The sequence below is a fragment of the Euprymna scolopes genome, chromosome 23 (genome assembly GCF_053919585.1).
Source record: "Euprymna scolopes isolate OS-2025 chromosome 23, ASM5391958v1, whole genome shotgun sequence".
Lineage (NCBI taxonomy): Eukaryota > Metazoa > Mollusca > Cephalopoda > Sepiida > Sepiolidae > Euprymna > Euprymna scolopes.
In genome coordinates this window covers 105,327,618-105,348,430 of record NC_136504.1, presented here as the reverse complement: position 1 = coordinate 105,348,430, position 20,813 = coordinate 105,327,618, and the positions used below count along the sequence as shown (strand labels likewise).

General features: G+C 32.7%; 1 protein-coding gene across 2 annotated transcripts in view; it reads left to right on the top strand.

The window, feature by feature from the left end:
• Positions 1-20,610, top strand: part of LOC145246115 (high-affinity choline transporter 1-like) — a 145,640-nt gene extending 125,030 nt beyond the window's left edge. For both annotated transcript variants that reach the window (XM_080107949.1, XM_080107948.1), the window contains exons 8-10: positions 2,925-3,032; positions 9,711-9,817; positions 19,777-20,610. In XM_080107949.1, the coding sequence (XP_079964075.1) occupies positions 2,925-3,032; positions 9,711-9,817; positions 19,777-20,370 (809 nt within the window). In that variant the 3' untranslated portion in view covers positions 20,371-20,610. The remainder of the gene's footprint in view (positions 1-2,924; positions 3,033-9,710; positions 9,818-19,776) is intronic.
• Positions 20,611-20,813: the final 203 nt, after the last annotated feature.

Below are 20,813 nucleotides of genomic sequence, written 5' to 3'. Positions count from 1 at the left end.
AATTGAAGGAAAAAAAAAAAGAGAAAGAATTTCTGTACGCGAAGAAGAAGAATGAGTCTCAGAAATTATCAATATAAACAAAGTAAAAAAACTCAAATTGGTAATTTGCTTCTGCTCGCCTAAAGAATCCACATTGTTCTGAGATAGCCCCCGGACTTGGGGTCGCTATTATTGAGGTCAGTAGACAGTGCGATAGACAATACTGTCGAAAGGTATTTTCTAGACTCTGGGATCGCAAATATCTCTTTGGTTTGAGAAAGGGATGAAAGAGAAAGGTTATTAATTTAAAATTTCTATCTGTGAAGAAAAAATACAAAAAGGAAGATTATTAATTATTAAAAATCACAGAATTATCAATATAAGCAAAGGAAAAACTCAAGTTGACAATTTGCTTCTGCATGCCAAAGGCATCCTCATCATTCTGAGATAACCCCCGGACTTGGTGTTGCTATTGCCAACTAATCATTCAGAACTGGAGAACTTAAAAACTAAAAACCAATCCCAAAACATTTGAAATAGAAAGTATAATTATACATTTTTCTTTCCCGACTCGATATTGTAACATTTATTCAAATAATTAGTTCTACCCCCCCTCCCAATTCTAGTTTCTGATTGGTTTGTAGCAGAACGTGAATTAATTTGATTCGTCAGTTCTTAGCTGCATCGTTTATAAATAGAATCGTCCGATTGTGTGGGATCATACCCCATTATCCACCTAAAATATTGCAACAATTCAATATAACTCCATTTTTTTTTCTAGCAAATTGTATAACAAGAGAGTTAACTTATTGCCTGGGTCAAAATTGAAGCATGATTTTATTTTGGCTTCGAAATTTTGTATTAAAGGAAATTTTAAACAATTATCGTATTTCACAACTTTCTTTTCAGAGGGTAAAAAAAAAAGCAAACAAATTAGTTAAGTTTGTGCCCTGACGTCACATGTATGTCTGGTCAACATGACAACAACTCATGTGTTTCAAACATGCGCGATTTGCACGTTTAAACCATTTCTGACGACCAGGAAATTTTCCATTCTCTTTGTTGTTTTACAAAGGAATTTAACCTACTTGTCTAATTCTGTAACCGATATTTTTATTATGAATTCTTTCTAAGAATTGTGAATAGTTTTCCATCCAAATTGTATTTATTAAATATTTTAACAGAATCAACAATTTAACTGGGCATTCCATTTAAAACCTATTATCTACAGGGTTCAATCCTTGTTTTATCTGATATCATTTTCATTTAACTAATTCTCTTTTATTTTTAACTAACATGGAAAGGGGACAGCCCTTTTCCTGTAACAGATTGTAATTTAGATGAAATGAAATTTTAAATAAATTTCTTTGGAACGTTTATATTATTTTGTTCTTCTATTTGAAGTAAAAATTAAAAAAAATAAGTATTGAATTTATTTGTCTTTAAAATTTTTTAAAAATAAATATTAAATTTATTTGTATTATATTAATTCTCAATTTGAAGTTGATTAATTCTCATTTTGAAGTTGATTAATTCTCAATTTGAAGTTGATTAATTCTCATTTTGAAGTTGATTAATTCTCATTTTGAAGTTGATTAATTCTCAATTTGAAGTTGATTAACTCTCAATTTGAAGTTGATTAATTCTCAATTTGAAGTTGATTAATTCTCAATTCGAAGTTGATTAATTCTCATTTTGAAGTTGATTAATTCTCAATTTGAAGTTGATTAATTCTCAATATGAAGTTGATTGATTCTCAATTTGAAGTTTATTAATTCTCAATTTGAAGTTGATAAATTCTCAATTTGAAGTTGATTAATTCTCATTTTGAAGTTGATTAATTCTCAATATGAAGTTGTTTAATTCTCAATTTGAAGTTGTTTAATTCTCAATTTAAGTTGATTAATTCTCAATTTGATGTTGATTAATTCTCAATTTGAAGTTGATTAATTCTCGGTTTGAAGTTGATTAATTCTCATTTTGAAGTTGATTAATTCTCAATTTGAAGTTGATTAATTCTCAATTTGAAGTTGATTTATTCTCATTTTGAAGTTGATTAATTCTCAATATGAAGTTGATTAATTCTCATTTTGAAGTTGATTACTTTTCATTTTGAAGTTGATTAATTCTCAATTTGAAGTTGATTAATTCTCAATTTGAAGTTGAACGCCTCATCTATGCTGCTATATGGAAGTTAAGAGAAGAAATTTGATGTGTTCGATTCCTAGTGTCTTAGAAAGATTTTAAGGATCAAATGAAACGATCAAATTACCAACCAAGAAGTCAGAGATCGCACTAAAAGGTTGTATTGTTAATAATCTGTAAATGACAGCTACCTGGCTTGGACATATCTTAAGATTGGCCCGAGAAAGAATGGCCAACGAAGTAATTCAATGGAACACTGATGTAAAAAGAAGAAAAAGACCAAATATGAACTGTAAACAGATTAATGCGTATCAGCAGTAGCGAATGATGATTGGTTTGTGAAAAGATTAGTAGCTGAAAAAAAAACGGATATGCAAATTAGGAAGCGTGCGTGAGAAAAAGAAGGAAAAAAAAAAGGAGAGAAAAATACACCACGTGCTTGGGGCAAAAGGAAGTCGACGTCAAAGAGAATGAACACATAAGGTCAAGAATGGTCTGGCTGTGACTGGCATGTGTTCTGAGGAAGAAGAAAAGTATACACAAGATGGGACTTTTAAATGGTGTTGAGATGGAAAAGTAATGTTAATAAAAACTTTTGTTAAAAAAAAAAAATGCCGACCTGGATTTTTATTTATTTATTTCCTTTTGTTTGTTTGTAACGGCAACATTAGATTGGGAGATTTGATTACAATGGGAAGAAACTGGAGGGATACCGTAGATTGGAAACACGGGTATACTTTTATTGCCTTATGCATTGTAAGAGTTCCTAAGTCTAAGTAATTTAATTTATCTATTTTCAGATTGGAACCAAACCAGTCTTGGATTGTCTCCCCTTGAAATCAATGAAAGTTATATGATGCTGCCATATGTTATCAAGGAGTTCACACCAAGGCTTCCCTGTTTGCTTGGTAAATGTCTTTTAATTCGTTTTGGGTGCTCATGTAGAATAGCGATGTAACGTCACCAGCTTTGAATGCTACAGTTTTGGTTTTGATTCTAGCTGATGGTACCCAAATACGTTTTTTTTTTTTTTGCTTTTGAAATCACGACTGTATAATAATATTTACGAAATCTGGACATATTAAAATATATTTAAGCGTATTTTACGCCTGGGACCCCCCCCCCCCCCGCTAGTGTATGTATATATATATATATATATATGTATATATATATATATGGTACTGATTTAAAAAGTTTTTTAAAAATTGATTTGGGTGCCATCAGCTAGAATTGAAACCAAAATATTTAGCACTCCAACTAAGTTCATTACCATTTGGTCAGTAACAGGTGGGTGACCCAAACGCTGTATGTTGGAGGACGAGGATACCTCCCCTGCAAGACTGGGGACTGCTTGTGAATTTCCTACTCCCACAAAACTTTCTCCTTTGGAGGAAGCCAGTTAAACCTGCCTAGGAGTTAGTACTGCAGTTTCATTTTGAGTTTTTTCAATCGGACAGATAAAAAAATAATAAAATAAAACCATTAATGTACACATTATCATTATTATTTTTCAATTTTTTTTGCGAATTAATCCATCAGCAAATTATTCCATTGTAATATATAATAATCGATAGAGGATTGATTCTATATTAATACATATGCAATATGAGAATTAATCAACTTCAAATTGAGAATTAATCAACTTCAAAATGAGAATTAATCAACTTCAAATTGAGAATTAATCAACTTCAAAATGAGAATTAATCAACTTCAAAATGAGAATTAATCAACTTCAAAATGAGAATTAATCAACTTCAAATTGAGAATTAATCAACTTCAAAATGAGAATTAATCAACTTCAAATTGAGAATTAATCAACTTCAAAATGAGAATTAATCAACTTCAAATTGAGAATAAATATAATACAAATAAATTTAAATTTATTTAAAAAATTTTTTAAATACAAATAAATTCAATATCTATTTTTTTAAATTTTTACTTCAAATAGAGGAACAAAATAATATAAACGTTCCAAAGAAATTTATTTAAAATTTCATTTCATCTAAATTAATTGTGTTACAGGAAAAGGGCTGTCCCCTTTCCATGTTAGTTAAAAATAAAAGAGAATTAGTTAAATGAAAATGATATCAGATAAAACAAGGATTGAACCCTGTAGATAATAGGTTTTAAATGGAATGCCCAGTTAAATTGTTGATTCTGTTAAAATATTTAAAAAATGGATGGAAAAACTATTCACAATTCTTAGAAATATTTAAAAAATGGATGGAAAATGGAAATATTTAAAAAATGGATGGAAAATGGAAATATTTAAAAAATGGATTAAAAAATGGATGGAAAACTATTCACAATTCTTAGAAAGAATTCATAATACAAATATCGGTTACAGAATTAGACAAGTAGGTTAAATTTCTTTGTAAAACAACAAAGAGAATGGAAAATTTCCTGGTCGTCAGAAATGGTTTAAACGTGCAAATCGCGCATGTTTGAAACACATGAGTTGTTGTCATGTTGACCAGACATACATGTGACGTCAGGGCAGAAATGATTTCTCAATATAGGAGGGTTCGAAGTTAGTTAGGGGGAGAAGCGAGAAGGGAATCAGATCAGTCAGTAGGGAGAAGCAGAGAGGTTCAGACCGATTCTTCGTTAGAGTCAGAGCACTCTCTGGAAAGCGAGAGGTTTAGAGGTAACCATGTAAACAACTTTGAGTCCCTGAAATACAGAATCATGTCCGACCGGTCGAAGAAATAAACGTATCATCATGTGTTTTTATAACTGCCGTCTTGTGTTGTGTCATTCTACCAAAACAAAGGTAAAGTGAAATTGTATTAATATGAACTTTGTGTTTATAAAAATGTACAACTGTCAAAACTTGAATGTCAAACACACTCTCGGTCTATCTATCAAGATATTCATAAATCTCCTCTCATTGAATTACAGGCTTGGTTCTCCTGTAGTAATCTGTACCCTACCTGTCTGTCTCGTTATATATAAGACTGTCTATATCTCAACAATATGAACACTCACAATGAATATATATAATATCTAGCATCTCACAACATGATCTCCACAAACATGAACATCCTAAGACATATGAATACTCAACAACACGAACACTCCTAAGACTGTCTCTATCACTTTAAGACTCTTACTAACATGAGCAACAACAAATATAATCAGTCCTCTTCTAATAGGAACTATGCAACAATTGGAGCTGTTGCTTCTACAGCTTCTTTTTGTAGAGGTTTCTCCAGCATCATCATGAAACATCATTTTTGCCGATACAGCACTTCTCTTACTTTTGCAGTAGGTTCGGCCTCTAAGTTTTAATTTGAATTTTAAATTATCAATCACATTACTAAATATATATATATATATATATATATATATATATATATATATATATATATATTTAGTAATGTGATTGATAATTTAAAATTCAAATTAAAAATTAAAAATCTGTTTCATAAGAAGGAACAACAACAAAGTCAATAATTTGTACGATCGTTTCGGAAACGATGTTTTTATTGCGATAGACATTAAGTCATGGACAATAGTTTTGACATATAGTTTTTTTTTAAACAAAGTCTCCTCATCAGCAAAAGTATTGGGTGTTTTTTTTTTATATGTAAAAGACACCATAAATAAACCTAGCAATTTTTAAGTGAGACTAACCGTAGCCCTCAGCGCAAGAGGGTCCGTGTGTGCCTGGCGTGCGGAGTGGTGGCTGATTCTGTGGTCGGGGCAGCGTAAGAAAGAGTTCCAAGATGGCGCCTGCCTGCTTTTATTAAAGACGGAATCTCGCAGGATCGCGCGGGGATGCAAATTAGCTAGGCCATCTTGAGGAATAAAAATCGGTCCATTGGAGGTGCGAGGCAGTCGGGTTCTGACGTTCGTGGCGATCAGTACAGTGACCGTTGGGTTCCGTTAGTGACCGTTGGGTTCCGTTTCTATTCGTGCAGTCAGCTGAGCTTTGTTAATTACCTTCGCGCCGTGGCTGTCATTGTTTGTTGGTTCGCTGTGTGTTGCCGTGGTTCTTCAGTGAAACGCTTCGTCGCCCACGACGAGACTCCCCGTCTCCTACACGTCGGAAACTACACAAGATACTCTTACAGGCATATGTATCTTTTAATTGTTCGCCTTTTAAAAACCGTAATTATCGTCAAAGTATTCATTTGGATGTTGATTGTAGCTCATAAAGGCACACACATATATATATATATATATATATAAGCAACGATGAGCCTGGCCAGTACTAGATGGGTGACCATTTGAATCTTCCAGGTTCTGTATATGCTCTCCGCTTATCTCGGCATTGTTTCCAGTCATCCTGAACTTCTCCTTGCTACTGGACTGAAACTGCTGATTCAGGAGGTGTGGGTGGAGATTGCACAACCCTTGCCTCACAATTACACTACAGGGAGTATCCTTTGTCTTTCGAGACTGAATGGAGGCATAAATATAATGACCAGTCAATTTCCTTATTCATGGGGTAAATTAATTGAAAAAAGAGTTATCAATTTACTAAAACAAACAAAACAAATCTCAATTTGAATTTGATTAATCCATTTTGGAGTTGATTGTTTTTTTCACTCAAAAAAAAGTCCATTTTGAAGTTGATTATTATAATTTTGAACTTGAAATGATACTAGATTTTCTATTCAGATCCTTGAATTGTTTCCAGTCGTCTTGAATTGGTCATAGTCACTAAGCCCCTCCCCCCAAGATATTTTACTGTTCAGAGTCGATGAACCCTGCAATACAGTGAGGCATCTGTTTTTGTTTTTTTGTTTGTTTTACATTTTTTCACCCCAAACGTTGCACATTATCCCACTCAGATGAAAGTGTAACAATACCACGTGCTACCCTGTTTTACAACAAATGCCCCCCCAACATTTTGTGCTGTAGTTTTCTTCACTTCCGTCTTTTCTTCTGGCCATATTGTCATCTCTCACAATGGTGGCTAAGTTGGATTTACATGGGTTGACAACTATAAAAAAATAAAATAAAAATGCAAAAAATACAGACTCTGGCAAATTCTGTAAATGTCAGGTGGGTATGACAGCATTGACCCTCTATACTAGGGTTCGCATACCTTGAAAAATCCTTGAAAATATGGAAAATGTCTTGAAAGACCTTCAAAATTGTATTTTTTATGTCCAGTAAAAATTTGTGTCGAAATATTAAAAATAAAATCGAAATAATTACTATTAAATTATTTTTAAGTATTAATAAAAATAACATTAATACAGGGTGACCCCCCCCAAAAAAAACGGGCCCCAACTTTAATTAGGCCCCGTTTCTTAGTGTTTTGTCCGAATGAAATGAAACTTTGGTCATAACTAGTTCAGGTTTTGTATTTATTCAGCTCGAAAACCATACAGTGTTTACCGATGTATTGGAAAATTCAAGATGGCGTCTCACACCCTCTTTAACACCGTAAGTTTGGGAAAAGGTGTTATAAATAAAAAACTATACAAAATACTATTAAAAACCCACCGAATATATGTCAACCTATTTCACGGTAACATATATTGAGCGAGTTTTTAACAGTATTTTAACCGGTTTTTTATTTATAACACCTTTTCCGAAACTTACCGTGTTAAAGAGAGAATCAGACGCCATCTTGAATGTTCCAATACATTGGTAAACACTGTATGGTTTTCGAGCTGAATAAACATGTTACATTGAATAAAAGCACGAAAAATATATCCAGTTTGGTAGAAAAGTAACTTATCTTGCCTTTGATAACATTTATTTGTTATATATTTGTTTTTTGACAACTTTTTCGAATCTATGTGTACAGTAATACAAACCCCTAGTTTATTATATTCAAAACATCACCTCAAAACACTAGGGTCTTTGACCTTTTTTTCTCCGTTCTACAGCGTATGTTCTAGATGGCCTCCATAAATAAAATCGAAATACATTGTTTTGAAATTGCATAATGTTATTGTGGATACAATAGTTGCGTCCCTTTATCACAAAATAAAGGGATGTAATTTTTTTTCTCTCTATTTTTGCTTTCATTTATAAGTTAATTTTAATGGGGGGGGCGGAATAATATCGGCTATCATAAATAAAAGTAACTGCCCCCCCCCCCATACTTCTAAAATAAACTTTTCTTGTGCAGACGATTATGGGCAGCTATTTTCAGACGGATATGCTATTTCTTTTTTTAATTTTTTTTTATTCAATTTTCACCCCAAACAAGGCACAGTGCTACTTTGAATTAGGGGGCTACTATCAGGGACATAATTTGCAGGGATATTATGAAGGGAGATGAGTAGAAAGATGTTTGTTCACATTACATTTGAACTTCTGCATGTCAGTACAGTCAGACAAGCAGGGGCCGGGGAGGGAATTCCAAAGTCTTGCAATTCTAGGGAAGAAGCTATTTAACTAGAAGGATTTACAGCATCTAAGGATTTCTACAATGCAGGGGTGGGATTTTGCTGCTTGTCTGGTTTGGTGAGGATATTTACGTCAAGGGAGGTACTAGTGCTTTGAGTTCGTCCAAGAACTTAGCATTAAAGTACTTGTAAAACAGGCAGAGGGATGCAACATTTCATTGATGAGACAGAGGTTGAAGCCTAGATGATAGTACAGGACCTATTAGGTTAGCGACTCTTTTAATCAGATTACTGGGTTACATGTCGTGCGTATCTTGGATCCAACATCAACAAGGGAGTATCCATTGAACAGGAGCTACAAACTCGCATAGGTAGAGCAGCGTCTACTTTCAACCGACTACGGATGCTGTGTTCTGAGTATCCTACTGTATGGAGCACGTATGCTCGTCAGGAGAAAAGACTGAACGTCTACCATCTCCGATGCTTGCGACATATCATGGGAATCAATTGGTGGGATAGAATCACCAACAAAGAGGTGCTAAGACATGCCGGCAGCCGCTCCTTGTTCCAGACACTCAAGATATGACGATCGCGCTGGCTTGGACACCTGCGCTGAATGCCCGATGGCCGTCTCCCTAAGAATATCCTCTACAGCGAACTGGCAAATGGATCAAGAAGCCGCGGTCGCCGGTGCTGCGCTTTAAAGATGTGGCCAAACGGGATCTGATCGCTTTTGGCATCAATGTGAATATGTGAGAGGAGCTAGCCGAAGATAGACCAGCATGGAGGCATGCCTTGAGTAAGGATGGCGAAGGACTTGAGAATATTTGGTTCGAGAGACTGGCACAGAGAATACAAAACTAGTGACTACGTTTACTGTTGCTTACATTAATCTTTCGTAGATTTCTTGACATTATTACTAATCAGATTATTACGTAATGCCTTGCAGACAGAGGTTGAAGCCTAGCTGACAGTTAAGGACTTATTAGATTATTACGTAACAGATTATTACGTAACAGATTATTATGTAACAGATCACTACGGAACAGATTATTACGTAACAGATTATTACGTAACAGATTATTATGTAACATATTATTACGTAACAGCTTGTAGTCTACCCAGGAATGCTAATATAATGAGAGCTAAGAACTAATGCAAAAAAAACAAAAAATAAAAAAACAATAAAACCCAAAGTTTTAGACATCAAAAAAAATTCTTTAACAGATCAAATGTAGATTTGAACTAAAAATATGTTCGTCTTTTGTTCAGGTATGGCTGCGATATCTGCAGCTGTGATGTCTTCAGTTGATGGAGCAATATTAGGATCGAGTTCGATGTTTGTAAATAACATCTATCGACAGATCATCCGAAAAAATGTAAGTTTTAAACATTTATATTAATTCATTATTGTCTATTTGATTTTATTTTATTTGATTTGATTTGATGATGGATGAGTCTCTTAACTTTAGGGAGCTTTAGAGCACATACAACACCTTGTATTACCAAATGGTCACCCATTTTAATACTGACTAGGTTCAATGTTGCTTAACTTCGATGGTCTAAAGGCAACGAGTGTGTCAACATGATTATGTTGTATGGTTAATTGAATGCACATTTATAATTAAAACAATTACAACCGTTGCACCTGCTCTCCATGCGTTCCAATCCAAAAAATTGATATAAGACTCCCAAACTCGTACGGTAAGTACTAAACGCCACTTAAAAAAAAATGTCACTTTTAAAAAAAAAATGTCACTTTTTAAAAAAAAATGTCACTTTTAAAAAAAAAATGTCACTTTTTAAAAAAAATGTCACTTTTTAAAAAAAATGTCACTTTTTAAAAAAAAATGTCACTTTTAAAAAAAAATGTCACTTTTTAAAAAAAAACGTCACTTTTTAAAAAAAAATGTCACTTTTTAAAAAAAATGTCACTTTTTAAAAAAAATGTCACTTTTTAAAAAAAATGTCACTTTTAAAAAAAAAATGCCACTTTTTAAAAAAAATGCCACTTTTTAAAAAAAAAAATTTCACTTTTTAAAAAAAATGCCACTTTTTAAAAAAAATGTCAGAAAATAGGTTCAAAGTTTTGTGACATTGTGACATGGTTTCAGAGCACATACAGTACATATGTGATTTTTGGAATATGATATTTTCATTTTGTCATAGGTATGATTTAGTTTTGAGGACGATTAAATGGAATCAGGAATCGAAAAAACAAAACTTTTGAGATATTGTGTGATTATACGCTTGTTCACCGAACAACAATGGCCGACCCCAACACTGTTTCTATGGCCTTCTCATTCATCTTCTCTTCTGGCCGTGTTGTTGTCTCTCACATTGATGTGGGATCTGAGGGGGTGAATACAGTGGCTCATAAGTATGCAAATACAAAACATTGTGACAAGGCTTCAGAGAACATACAGTGCATATGAGATTTTTGGAATATGATATTTCCATTTTGTCATAGGTATGTATTAGTGTTGAGGACGATTAAATGGAATCAGGAATCAAAAAAACAAAACTTTTGAGATATTGGAATCAGGAAAATTTGTACCTATTTTCCGATACCAAAAACGATTCCTTTAATTATCTTTATTTATTTGATTTTGTTTACTGCCACTACTGGTAGTAATAATAAAATAATAAATATTTGTTGATTTTAAATTAATATTAAAACTAAAATCCATAGATCATCCCCACAAGTGTATTTTTATGCGTGAGAAAATATCCGCACATTTAACATGTGTTCTGACGGTAATTGGAAAAAAAAAGTTCTTTAGTTAAATATTTAAAGATTTATATAATTGGAAAAAAAAAAATTCTGGTTAAATATTTAGAGATTTATATAATTGGAAAAAAAAAATAAAGTTTCTAGTTAAATATTTAGACATTTATAGAATTGGAAAAAAAAATTTTCTAGTTAAATATTTAGAGATTTATATAATTGGAGAAAAAATTTTCTAGTTAAATATTTAGAGATTTATAGAATTGAAAAAAATAAAAAATTCTAGTTAAATATTTAGAGATTTATATAATTGGAAAAAAAAATAAAATTTCTAGTTAAATATTTAGACATTTATAGAATTGGAAAAAAAAATTTTCTAGTTAAATATTTAGAGATTTATATAATTGGAGAAAAAAATTTTCTAGCTAAATATTTAGAGATTTATAGGATTGAAAAAAATAAAAAATTCTAGTTAAATATTTAGAGATTTATATAATTGGAAAAAAAATAACATTTCTAGTTAAATATTTAGAGATTTATAAAATTGGAAAAAAAAAAAAATTTTAGTTAAATATTTAAGGATTTATATAATTGAAAAAAAAAATTTTTAGTTAAATATTTAGAGATTTATAAAGAATCAGAATCAGCACTTGTATCGGAAATTTAGTCAGGAATCTGTAATTGTATTAAAACTGGTTAAAATATTGGAATCACCCTAACACTAGTGTATATATATATATATATATATGTATATATATATATATATATATATATATATATATATATATATATATATCATACAGATTATTCTTCATTCTAATTTTTATTACAGAGGAAATTCTGGATAAGAACCATGGATTTTTGTCTCTATCTGGCACAACCGCCGAGATAGTTGTGTCTGTCTATCTCATCATCAGCCTTCTATTAGTAATATCCAGGTGACATGTAATCATCAACCCTCGGCACACGTCGAAACCATTTTAAATGTTTAAAACAACTGTGCGATTATACGCTCGTTCGCCGAACAACAATGGCCGACCCCAACACTGTTTCCATGGCCTTCTCATTCATCTGCTCTTCTGGCCATGTTGTTGTCTCTCACATTGATGTGGAATCTGAGGGGGTGAATACAGTGGCTCATAAGTATGCAAATACAATATGCTAGAGAAACAAAGGAAAATACAAATTCCATAAACATTCTGTGGATGTCAGTTGGGCTCGAAGAGTGTATCGTGGGAAACAACCCTCTAAACGCTAACACATACATACAGCACCTGGTATTACGAAATGGTCACCCATTTTAGTACTGACCAGGCTGAATGTTGCTTAACCTCAGTTCAATTGTATTGTCAATCGAACACAAGTTTCTAATTTAATAGATTATAACCATCACCATTATTCCTGCTCTTCATGTCGTCCGATCCAAAAGGTTGGTATCGTTTATGATATCATGCAGTTAAATCAATCGAGCTAGGTCTTCCTTGATCTAAAATGCTCTCTAGTTCCTGTGGTATCCAGGCGCGTTACTGAGTTGATGCAAGGTGGCCATGACAAATAACACCACACATAAGAGCCCATTTCTTTATTTCCTTGCCTGTCATTTTTCTGTTTGGCGAGTTTGAAAATATATTTGTTTGTCAGCTTTTCTTTTTTTTTTTTTCTTTTTGGTTTAGTCGCTTTCTTCCAATTCGAATGTCATCTGCTTCCATTTAGATAGCGCTTTTTCATTGGCTAATCAAACTCCCAGAAATTGAATTATAAAAAAAAATAATAATAAATAAGTAACTAATCAGAAAATAAAAAGTTACCCCCCTCCCTTTATATCACCTTAAAAATTACTGAAAACATAACAGAAAAAAAAAATTAAATAAATAAAATAAAAAGTCGAGTTAGCGTTTCAACATTTGAACTACGCTCGTCTGACACCGATGATTGCCGGTCTCGCCCGATCCATGCTTGACGGGAACTCACATGAATTCAGGTCAAATTATGCAAACTCTTCAGAATGTTATATCGCATATGAATAAACCAGAAACCAACAGGAACAGTAACGGTGATAATAATGGCGACACTAAGACAAACCCCGTTCGTCGATAAAATACAAATGATCACACTAAATGCACACGACAACATCCAACCCCATTTCTTTATATACCCACATTAACGGAATGACTCAAAACTTACCCCAACAAAGAAAGCCGCTAGAGGAAGCCATACATCAAAAGAAAAATCAAAATACAAAACACAAATGCAACTCCGACAGCATATAAACACAAATAATTATCCTATACAATACCTACTAGAACACATTCACAACTTTTTAAACTTCAAATTGATACAACACACGAATACAAAGCTCAAACAGACGACTTCCTATAGCACATTGAAACACAAAAAAACAAACACAAATAAAAACGAAAATGACGACCAGTGATGAAAGCCACATTTGTCTACAATGTCTACAACTACGTGCGCAACACGAGTATAAATACGACAGCTGTTTCGTACATTCATAGGCAACATGAATTGGAGCAAATATATTGAGTACATTGCCAAGGCTGCTGCAAAGAAAGTGGGCTCCCTCTACCATGTTAGAAAATTACTCACATCAGAGACCGCCCTATATCTTTACAAAACCATGATTCGCCCATGCATGGAGTCATGTTGCCACATTTGGGCTGGTGCATCTACCACTAGGTTCTTTCTTTTAAACAGGGTCCAAAAAAGAGTCTCCAATCTTATAAATCCCACACTATCAACCACGCTCCAGCCTCTGTCTCATCACCACAATTTCACATTACCGTGCCTATTTTACAAGTACTTTGATAGAATGTGCTCTGATGAACTCATAGCACTTGTGCCCTTTCAACATATATATAACTTGACAAGCAGCAAAATCTCACCTCTTCACTGTTGGGGTCCTCAGTCAGATTTTGGAATTCCGTCCCTATTTCCTGTTTTTGTGACTATTAACCTGCTGAAGTTTAGATGTAATATGAACAGACATCTTTCTGTTTGACTCCCCACTTTTTCTATTAGACATAACTCCAAATAGTATCTTCTTATGTTTCAAGTGGTGATGTACCTTGTTTGGCGTTAAGAAAGTAAAATAAAAAATTCATTTATTTTCGGACTATTATCCTCATCTTCATAGTTGTTGTTGTTTCACAAAGTTTGGGCCAACTCATCCTCTGACCTTCTTCAGATGATTAACCCTGACGGGATAGTAATGCTGGGTCTCGTATCTGTATCCCCAGTAATCACTGCCTTCCATAGTTGTTGTCTCACCACGTTTTTAGCTAACTAAACCTCTGGCTTGCTTTAGGATTGAAACCGTTATCAGTGCTCACCTGGAACTGTAGAGACTCAACACCTTTGGGTCCTGTGGTGCAGTGGAAAGAGCATTGAATCTCTACGGTTCCAGGTAAACATTGTCTGAAGATAGCGGTTCCAATCCTACCCGAAGTAGGCCGGAGGATGAGTTGGTCAAAATGTGGTGAAACAACACCACCTATGAAGATGAGGACTGTAAATCAATAAATAAATAAATCAATAAATCATGTAATCGAAATGTAATAAGTCCCCAGACGTACCCATCCACCGTACTGTATACCGATACTCTATGGCTAACTGGGATAGCTTCCGTACATTCATATCTGATTTACCTCTGCACTCCATGTTTAAAAAGGAAGTGTCCTTTATAGTATCAAATCTGACCGAATGGTTAATTGTAGGCATAGACCAATTCATACCATCTAAAAATTTCCAACAAAAACCTAACAGCCAGCCATGGTTCTCCCCAAAATGTGCTGCTGCTGCTATCGCGCACAGAAATCACTTTTTCCATAGCTACCAATGTAATAGATGCACTGAGACTAAAGTTGCTTTCAGGACTGCCAGCAACCACTGTAAAAGAGTAATAAAAAATGCAAGAGAGCTATATGCCCAGTCTGTTAAATCCAGGGTAGCTGATCAGCAGCTTGGTTCCCACCAGTTTTGGCAAATAACAAATAGGATCCTGAACAGAAGTGTGCGTTCTATCCCAATCATTATCAATGGACCAGAGGTCATCTCGTCAGCATCAGCCAAGGCCAAACTATTTGCAAAGAACTTTGCAGCTAATTTTACCCTATGCGATGAAGGCCATCAACTCCCCATATTTCCTTCTATAACACAGAACACGCTGGGTAACATACAAATATCCGTGCATGAGGTCGCCAAGTTAATCAAGAACCTTGATTCCAGTAAAGCAACTGGCCCTGACAGCATCCCAATTATAGTGTTAAAAAAGCTTCAACCAGAACTTTCTCCCATACTTACGAAACTGTTTAAGCGCTGCCTTAAGGAGAAGTGCTTTCCAACACCCTGGAAGACCTCATCAGTTTGCCCTGTATTTAAGAATTCAGGTGATAAGTCATCTCCCTCTCAGTACAGACCAATAAGTCTCCTGTGTGTTATGAGTAAGTTGCTGGAATCCATATTAAATAGATAAATAGGCAACCACCTCAGCAGAAACAACCTTTTTAGTGACACACAATATGGTTTCCGCTCTGCAAGATCTACTGCAGATGTGCTGACGGTTATATCCCACAGGATTAGTGAATCTCTTGACAAAGGCTTCCTTTCTAGGGCAATTGCTCTTGACATATCAAAGGCCTTCGACAAGGTATGGCATAAGGGTCTACTTCACAAGATTTCCAGCTACGGTATAACTGAAAATGTTTTCGCAATCATTAAATCATTTCTCTCCGATAGGCTCATAAGAGTAGTGGTCGATGGACAAAAATCAGAGGCCTGCAGTATTAATGCTGGAGTCCCACAGGGGTCAATTCTGGGCCCAACTCTCTTCCTGATCTACATCAATGACCTCCCTAAACACATACTTAAATCATTCGTTGGCATCTATGCTGATGACACGACCATCTACGGCAACACGTCAAAGGCTGTAAATGACAAAGTTCTCTCTGATTATCTCTCCTCTGATCTCGAGCGCGTGGTTCAGTGGGGGAAGACGTGGCTGGTTACCTTTAATGCATCTAAAACCAAACTCCTATCCTTACATCATCAATGCTCTGATCCCCATCTGGCATCAATTGGGATGGATGGCTCTCGTCTGGGAGAGGCCCCGTGTTTTGACAACCTTCTGGGTTTGACCTTTACTCCTGATCTGAAATGGAACACGTACATCAAGTCTGTTGCCAAGGTCGCTGGAAAGATGGTGGCATCCTTCTATTGCTCCAGAAGATATCTCACTACTGATGCAATTCTCTATCTATATAAAAGCCAAGTACGTCCAAGGATGGAATACTGCTGCCATATCTGGGCAGGAGCTGCTAAAAACAGCCTATCCTGCCTTGACAGAGTACAAAATAGACTTTGTGGCTTAGTGGGGGATGCCCTTTTCTCTACCCTGCAACCTCTCTCCCACAGAAGAGACGTTGCAAGCCTGTCTTTGTTTTATTGTTATTTCCATGGCAGGTGCTCGTCTGAACTCCAATCTCTGGTCCCCCCTTGCCAATCTTTTACGAAAAACACCCATTTAGCTGAATCCACTGTAAAAAATTTCCCCCACTCTTTATCTGTGCCTAAATCAAAATGTGGATTCCATGAACAAAGCTTCTTTCTTAGAACTGCATGCCTGTGGAACTCTGTTCCGTCTGCCTGCTTCCCACCTGACTACAACTTGGATGTGTTCAAGTCCAACATCAACAAATTCCTAATGAACTGCCCCCTTAAGTAAACACTTCAACAAATCTCCACACTAACGTAATGTACTTGCAATAACCCTTATCCATGAGTGGCTTCCGGGCCTTGATAAGTGGTGACCACCGTGTAAAAAATAAAAAAAAAATCAATAGATAAATGAATAAATAACTAAATAAATCACTAAATAAATCAATAAATCAATAAATAAATAAATGAACCAATACTAAATAAATTAATCAATAAATAAATAAATAAACCAATAAATAAATAAATGAATCAATCAATCAATAAATAAATAAATGAATAAATAAATAAATGAATAAATAAATCAATCAATAAATAAATCAGTAAATGAATGAATAAATGAATGAATAAATAAATAAATGAATAAATAAATAAATAAATAAATCAGTAAATAAATGAATAAATAAATAAATGAATAAATAAATAAATGAATCAATAAATCAATAAATAAATAAATCAGTAAATAAATGAATAAATAAATAAATGAATAAATCAATAAATAAATAAATAAATTATTGAATCGATAAATAAATAAATAAATAAATCAGTAAATAAATAAATAAATCAGTAGATAAATAAATAAATCAGTGAATAAATAAATAGATAGATAAACCAATCAATCAATAAATAAATAAATTAATCAATCAATAAATCAGTCAATAAATAAATTACTAAATAAATAAATAAATAACTAACTAAATAAATAAATTAATAAATAAATCAATAAATCAATCAATCAGTAAATAAATAAATAAACCAATCAATAAATAAATAAATAAATCAATAAATAAATCAATAAATCAATAAATAAATAAATAAATAAATAAATCAATAAATCAATAAATAAATAAATCAATAAATCACTAAATAAATAAATAAATCAATAAATAAATCAATAAATCAATAAATCAATAAATAAATAAATCACTAAATAAATAAATAAATAAATAAATGAATCAATAAATAAATAAATAAACCAATCAATTAATAAATAAATAAATGATTCAATCAATAAATAAATAAATCAATAAATAAATCAATTAATCAATAAAGAAATGACTAAATAAATAAATAAATAAATAAATCAATCAATAAATAAATAAATCAATAAATAAATGAATCAATAAATAAATAAATCAATAAATCAATCAATAGATAAATAAATCAATCAATAAAAAAATAGTATATAAAAAATTGTTAGTTTCTGATTAAATGTTTTTTAGCAAGGTTAGATGGTTAGATGTGACGAAAATTGCGTGTATGGAAGAACGGAAAGTGAGATGCACGTGAAAGACATTGGGAGTGACGTCATCAAAACAATTTGAAAGAGATTTTTTAAGTAAAGGAGGAAAGAGCTAGGAAGCGAGCAGAAGTGGGCATGCGAAAATAAGCTTATTATGAGTTGTGTCGAGTTATAATAATAAAACTTTAATAAGCAGAGAAGGCTGTCCAGAGGTAGCACGCTGTACATTGCGAAACCACCGGAGACACCAAGCACGTAAAGCATCTGATTAATACCACCCGAACATTAAGGTATTGGTTCTTCATGCGCCCATAAAACGTCACTTTCCTGACTGAAAAGTTAACGGTAGGTCATCATCATCATATCCGATTTATTTGTGTCTTTTTCATGCTGGCAAAATTTGAAGAATAGACTTTTGGAGGTTTGTGAGTGGATTGTGATATTATCGATGTCACTAAGGAACAAAAAAGGCAGCTGAAATGGTATTGTTAATTGTAGTGTGGTGGGCAAAAGACTGGACATGAAGATAGATGTATTTAGAGTGTTTTTGTTTTCATTTTTTTGTTTTCTATTTTTTATGTACGACTTTTTTTGTTTACGATTTTTTGTTTACGATTTTTTTGTTTTCATTTTTTGTTTTCATTTTTTTTTCTATTTTTTTATTTACGATTTTTTGTTTACAATTTTTTTGCTTTCATTTTTTTGTTTTTCATTTTTTTTGTTTTTCATTGTTTTGTTTTCATTTTTTTTGTTTTTCATTTTTTGTTTTCTATTTTTTTATTTACATTTTTTTTGTTTACGATTGTTTGTTTACGATTTTTTTGTTTTCATTTTTTGTTTTCATTTTTTGTTTTCATTTTTTTGTTTTCTATTTTTTTATTTACAATTTTTTTTGTTTATGATTTTTTGTTTACGATTTTTTGTTTTCATTTTTTTGTTTTAATTTTTTTGTTTTCATTTTTTTGTTTTCATTTTTTGTTTTTCATTTTTTTTTGTTTTTCATTTTTTTTGTTTTTCATTTTTTTGTTTTTCATTTTTTTGTTTTCATTTTTTTGTTTTAATTTTTTTGTGTTCATTTTTTTGTTTTCATTTTTTGTGTTCATTTTTTTTTGTTTTTCATTTTTTTGTTTTTCATTTTTTTTGTTTTTCATTTTTTTGTTTTCATTTTTTTGTTTTCATTTTTTTGTTTTCATTTTTTTGTTTTCATTTTTTGTTTTTCATTTTTTGTTTTTCATTTTTTTGTTTTCATTTTTTTGTTTTCATTTTTTTGTGTTCATTTTTTTGTGTTCATTTTTTTTGTGTTCATTTTTTTTGTTTTTCATTTTTTTGTTTTTCATTTTTTTTATTTTTCATTTTTTCGTTTTCATTTTTTTGTTTTCATTTTTTTGTGTTCATTTTTTTGTGTTCATTTTTTTTGTTTTTAATTTTTTTGTTTTCATTGTTTTGTTTTCATTTTTTTGTTTTCATTGTTTTTGTTTTCATTTTGTTTGTTTTTCATTTTTTTGTTTTCATTTTTTTGTTTTCATTTTTTTGTTTTCATTTTATTGTTATCTATTATCACAATCGTAAACAAAACAAAAAATTGCTACAATTTTATCATATCAAATTATTAAAAATCGCTTTTTCTTTCTTTCCAGGTGTCCGAACTGGAACTTTCCATTGCTCTTCGTGCGACAATCATAATAATTGGAATTTTATCTACTGTTGTCGCCACGTCTTTATCAACCGTCTACGGTCTCTTCATTTTGGCATCTGACCTAATTTTTGTCATCATCTTCCCTCAGCTGTTGTGTGTAATGATGCTGCAGTCTGCGAACACATATGGGGCGCTCGCCGGCTACTTGATGGGGCTTGTTCTGAGGCTGGGAGGAGGGGGTGACCAATACCTACCAATGCCTGCCTTCATTCATTATCCGTTCTACAGTGCAACGAAAGGACAACTTTTCATCTTTCGTACATTTTCGATGCTCATGTCGATCACGACCATTTACTGCGTCTCTCTTGCTGCTCATTACATCTTTCATTGGAAATTATTGTCTCCGAAATGGGATTTCTTGAAATGTTTTCCCACAGATTCCATGTATCTAGCGACATCCTTGTCATCACCGCAATTAAATCATCGAGACATTGCTTTAAAGCTAACCCCATCTACGCCAGATTGTGCCAATTCAGACTCTGTTGTTACTGATCTTTCATCCAAAACAGAATCCACCCAAACGTTACATGACTAATGTCATCATGTTCCATTTTTTTTTTTTTTTGTCCAGAATTCCCCCTATATTTAAAAAAACAAATACAAAGAAAACTCTGTTTGATGATGAGCATATCTGTGACAGAATGAAAAATACAACATTCCAAAAATCACATAAATTGATCAAGTGGTTTTATTTTTGTAAAGAAAATCATTTTTAAGTGATTAATTGGAATTCATAAGCAGCCCCCCCCCCTCGCCAAATTTCACGAAAAACATTCGTCTAGCCAAAACAACTATCGACAATTTCCCACACTCTTTATCTGTGCCTACACCTAAACATAGATTCCATGAACAGGGCTTCTTTCTTAGAACTGCACACCTGTGGAACTTTATTCCGTTTGCCTGCTTTCCAGCTGACTACAATCTGATTGTCTTCAAGTCCATAAATGGAACACGTACATCAAGTCTGTTGCCAAGGTC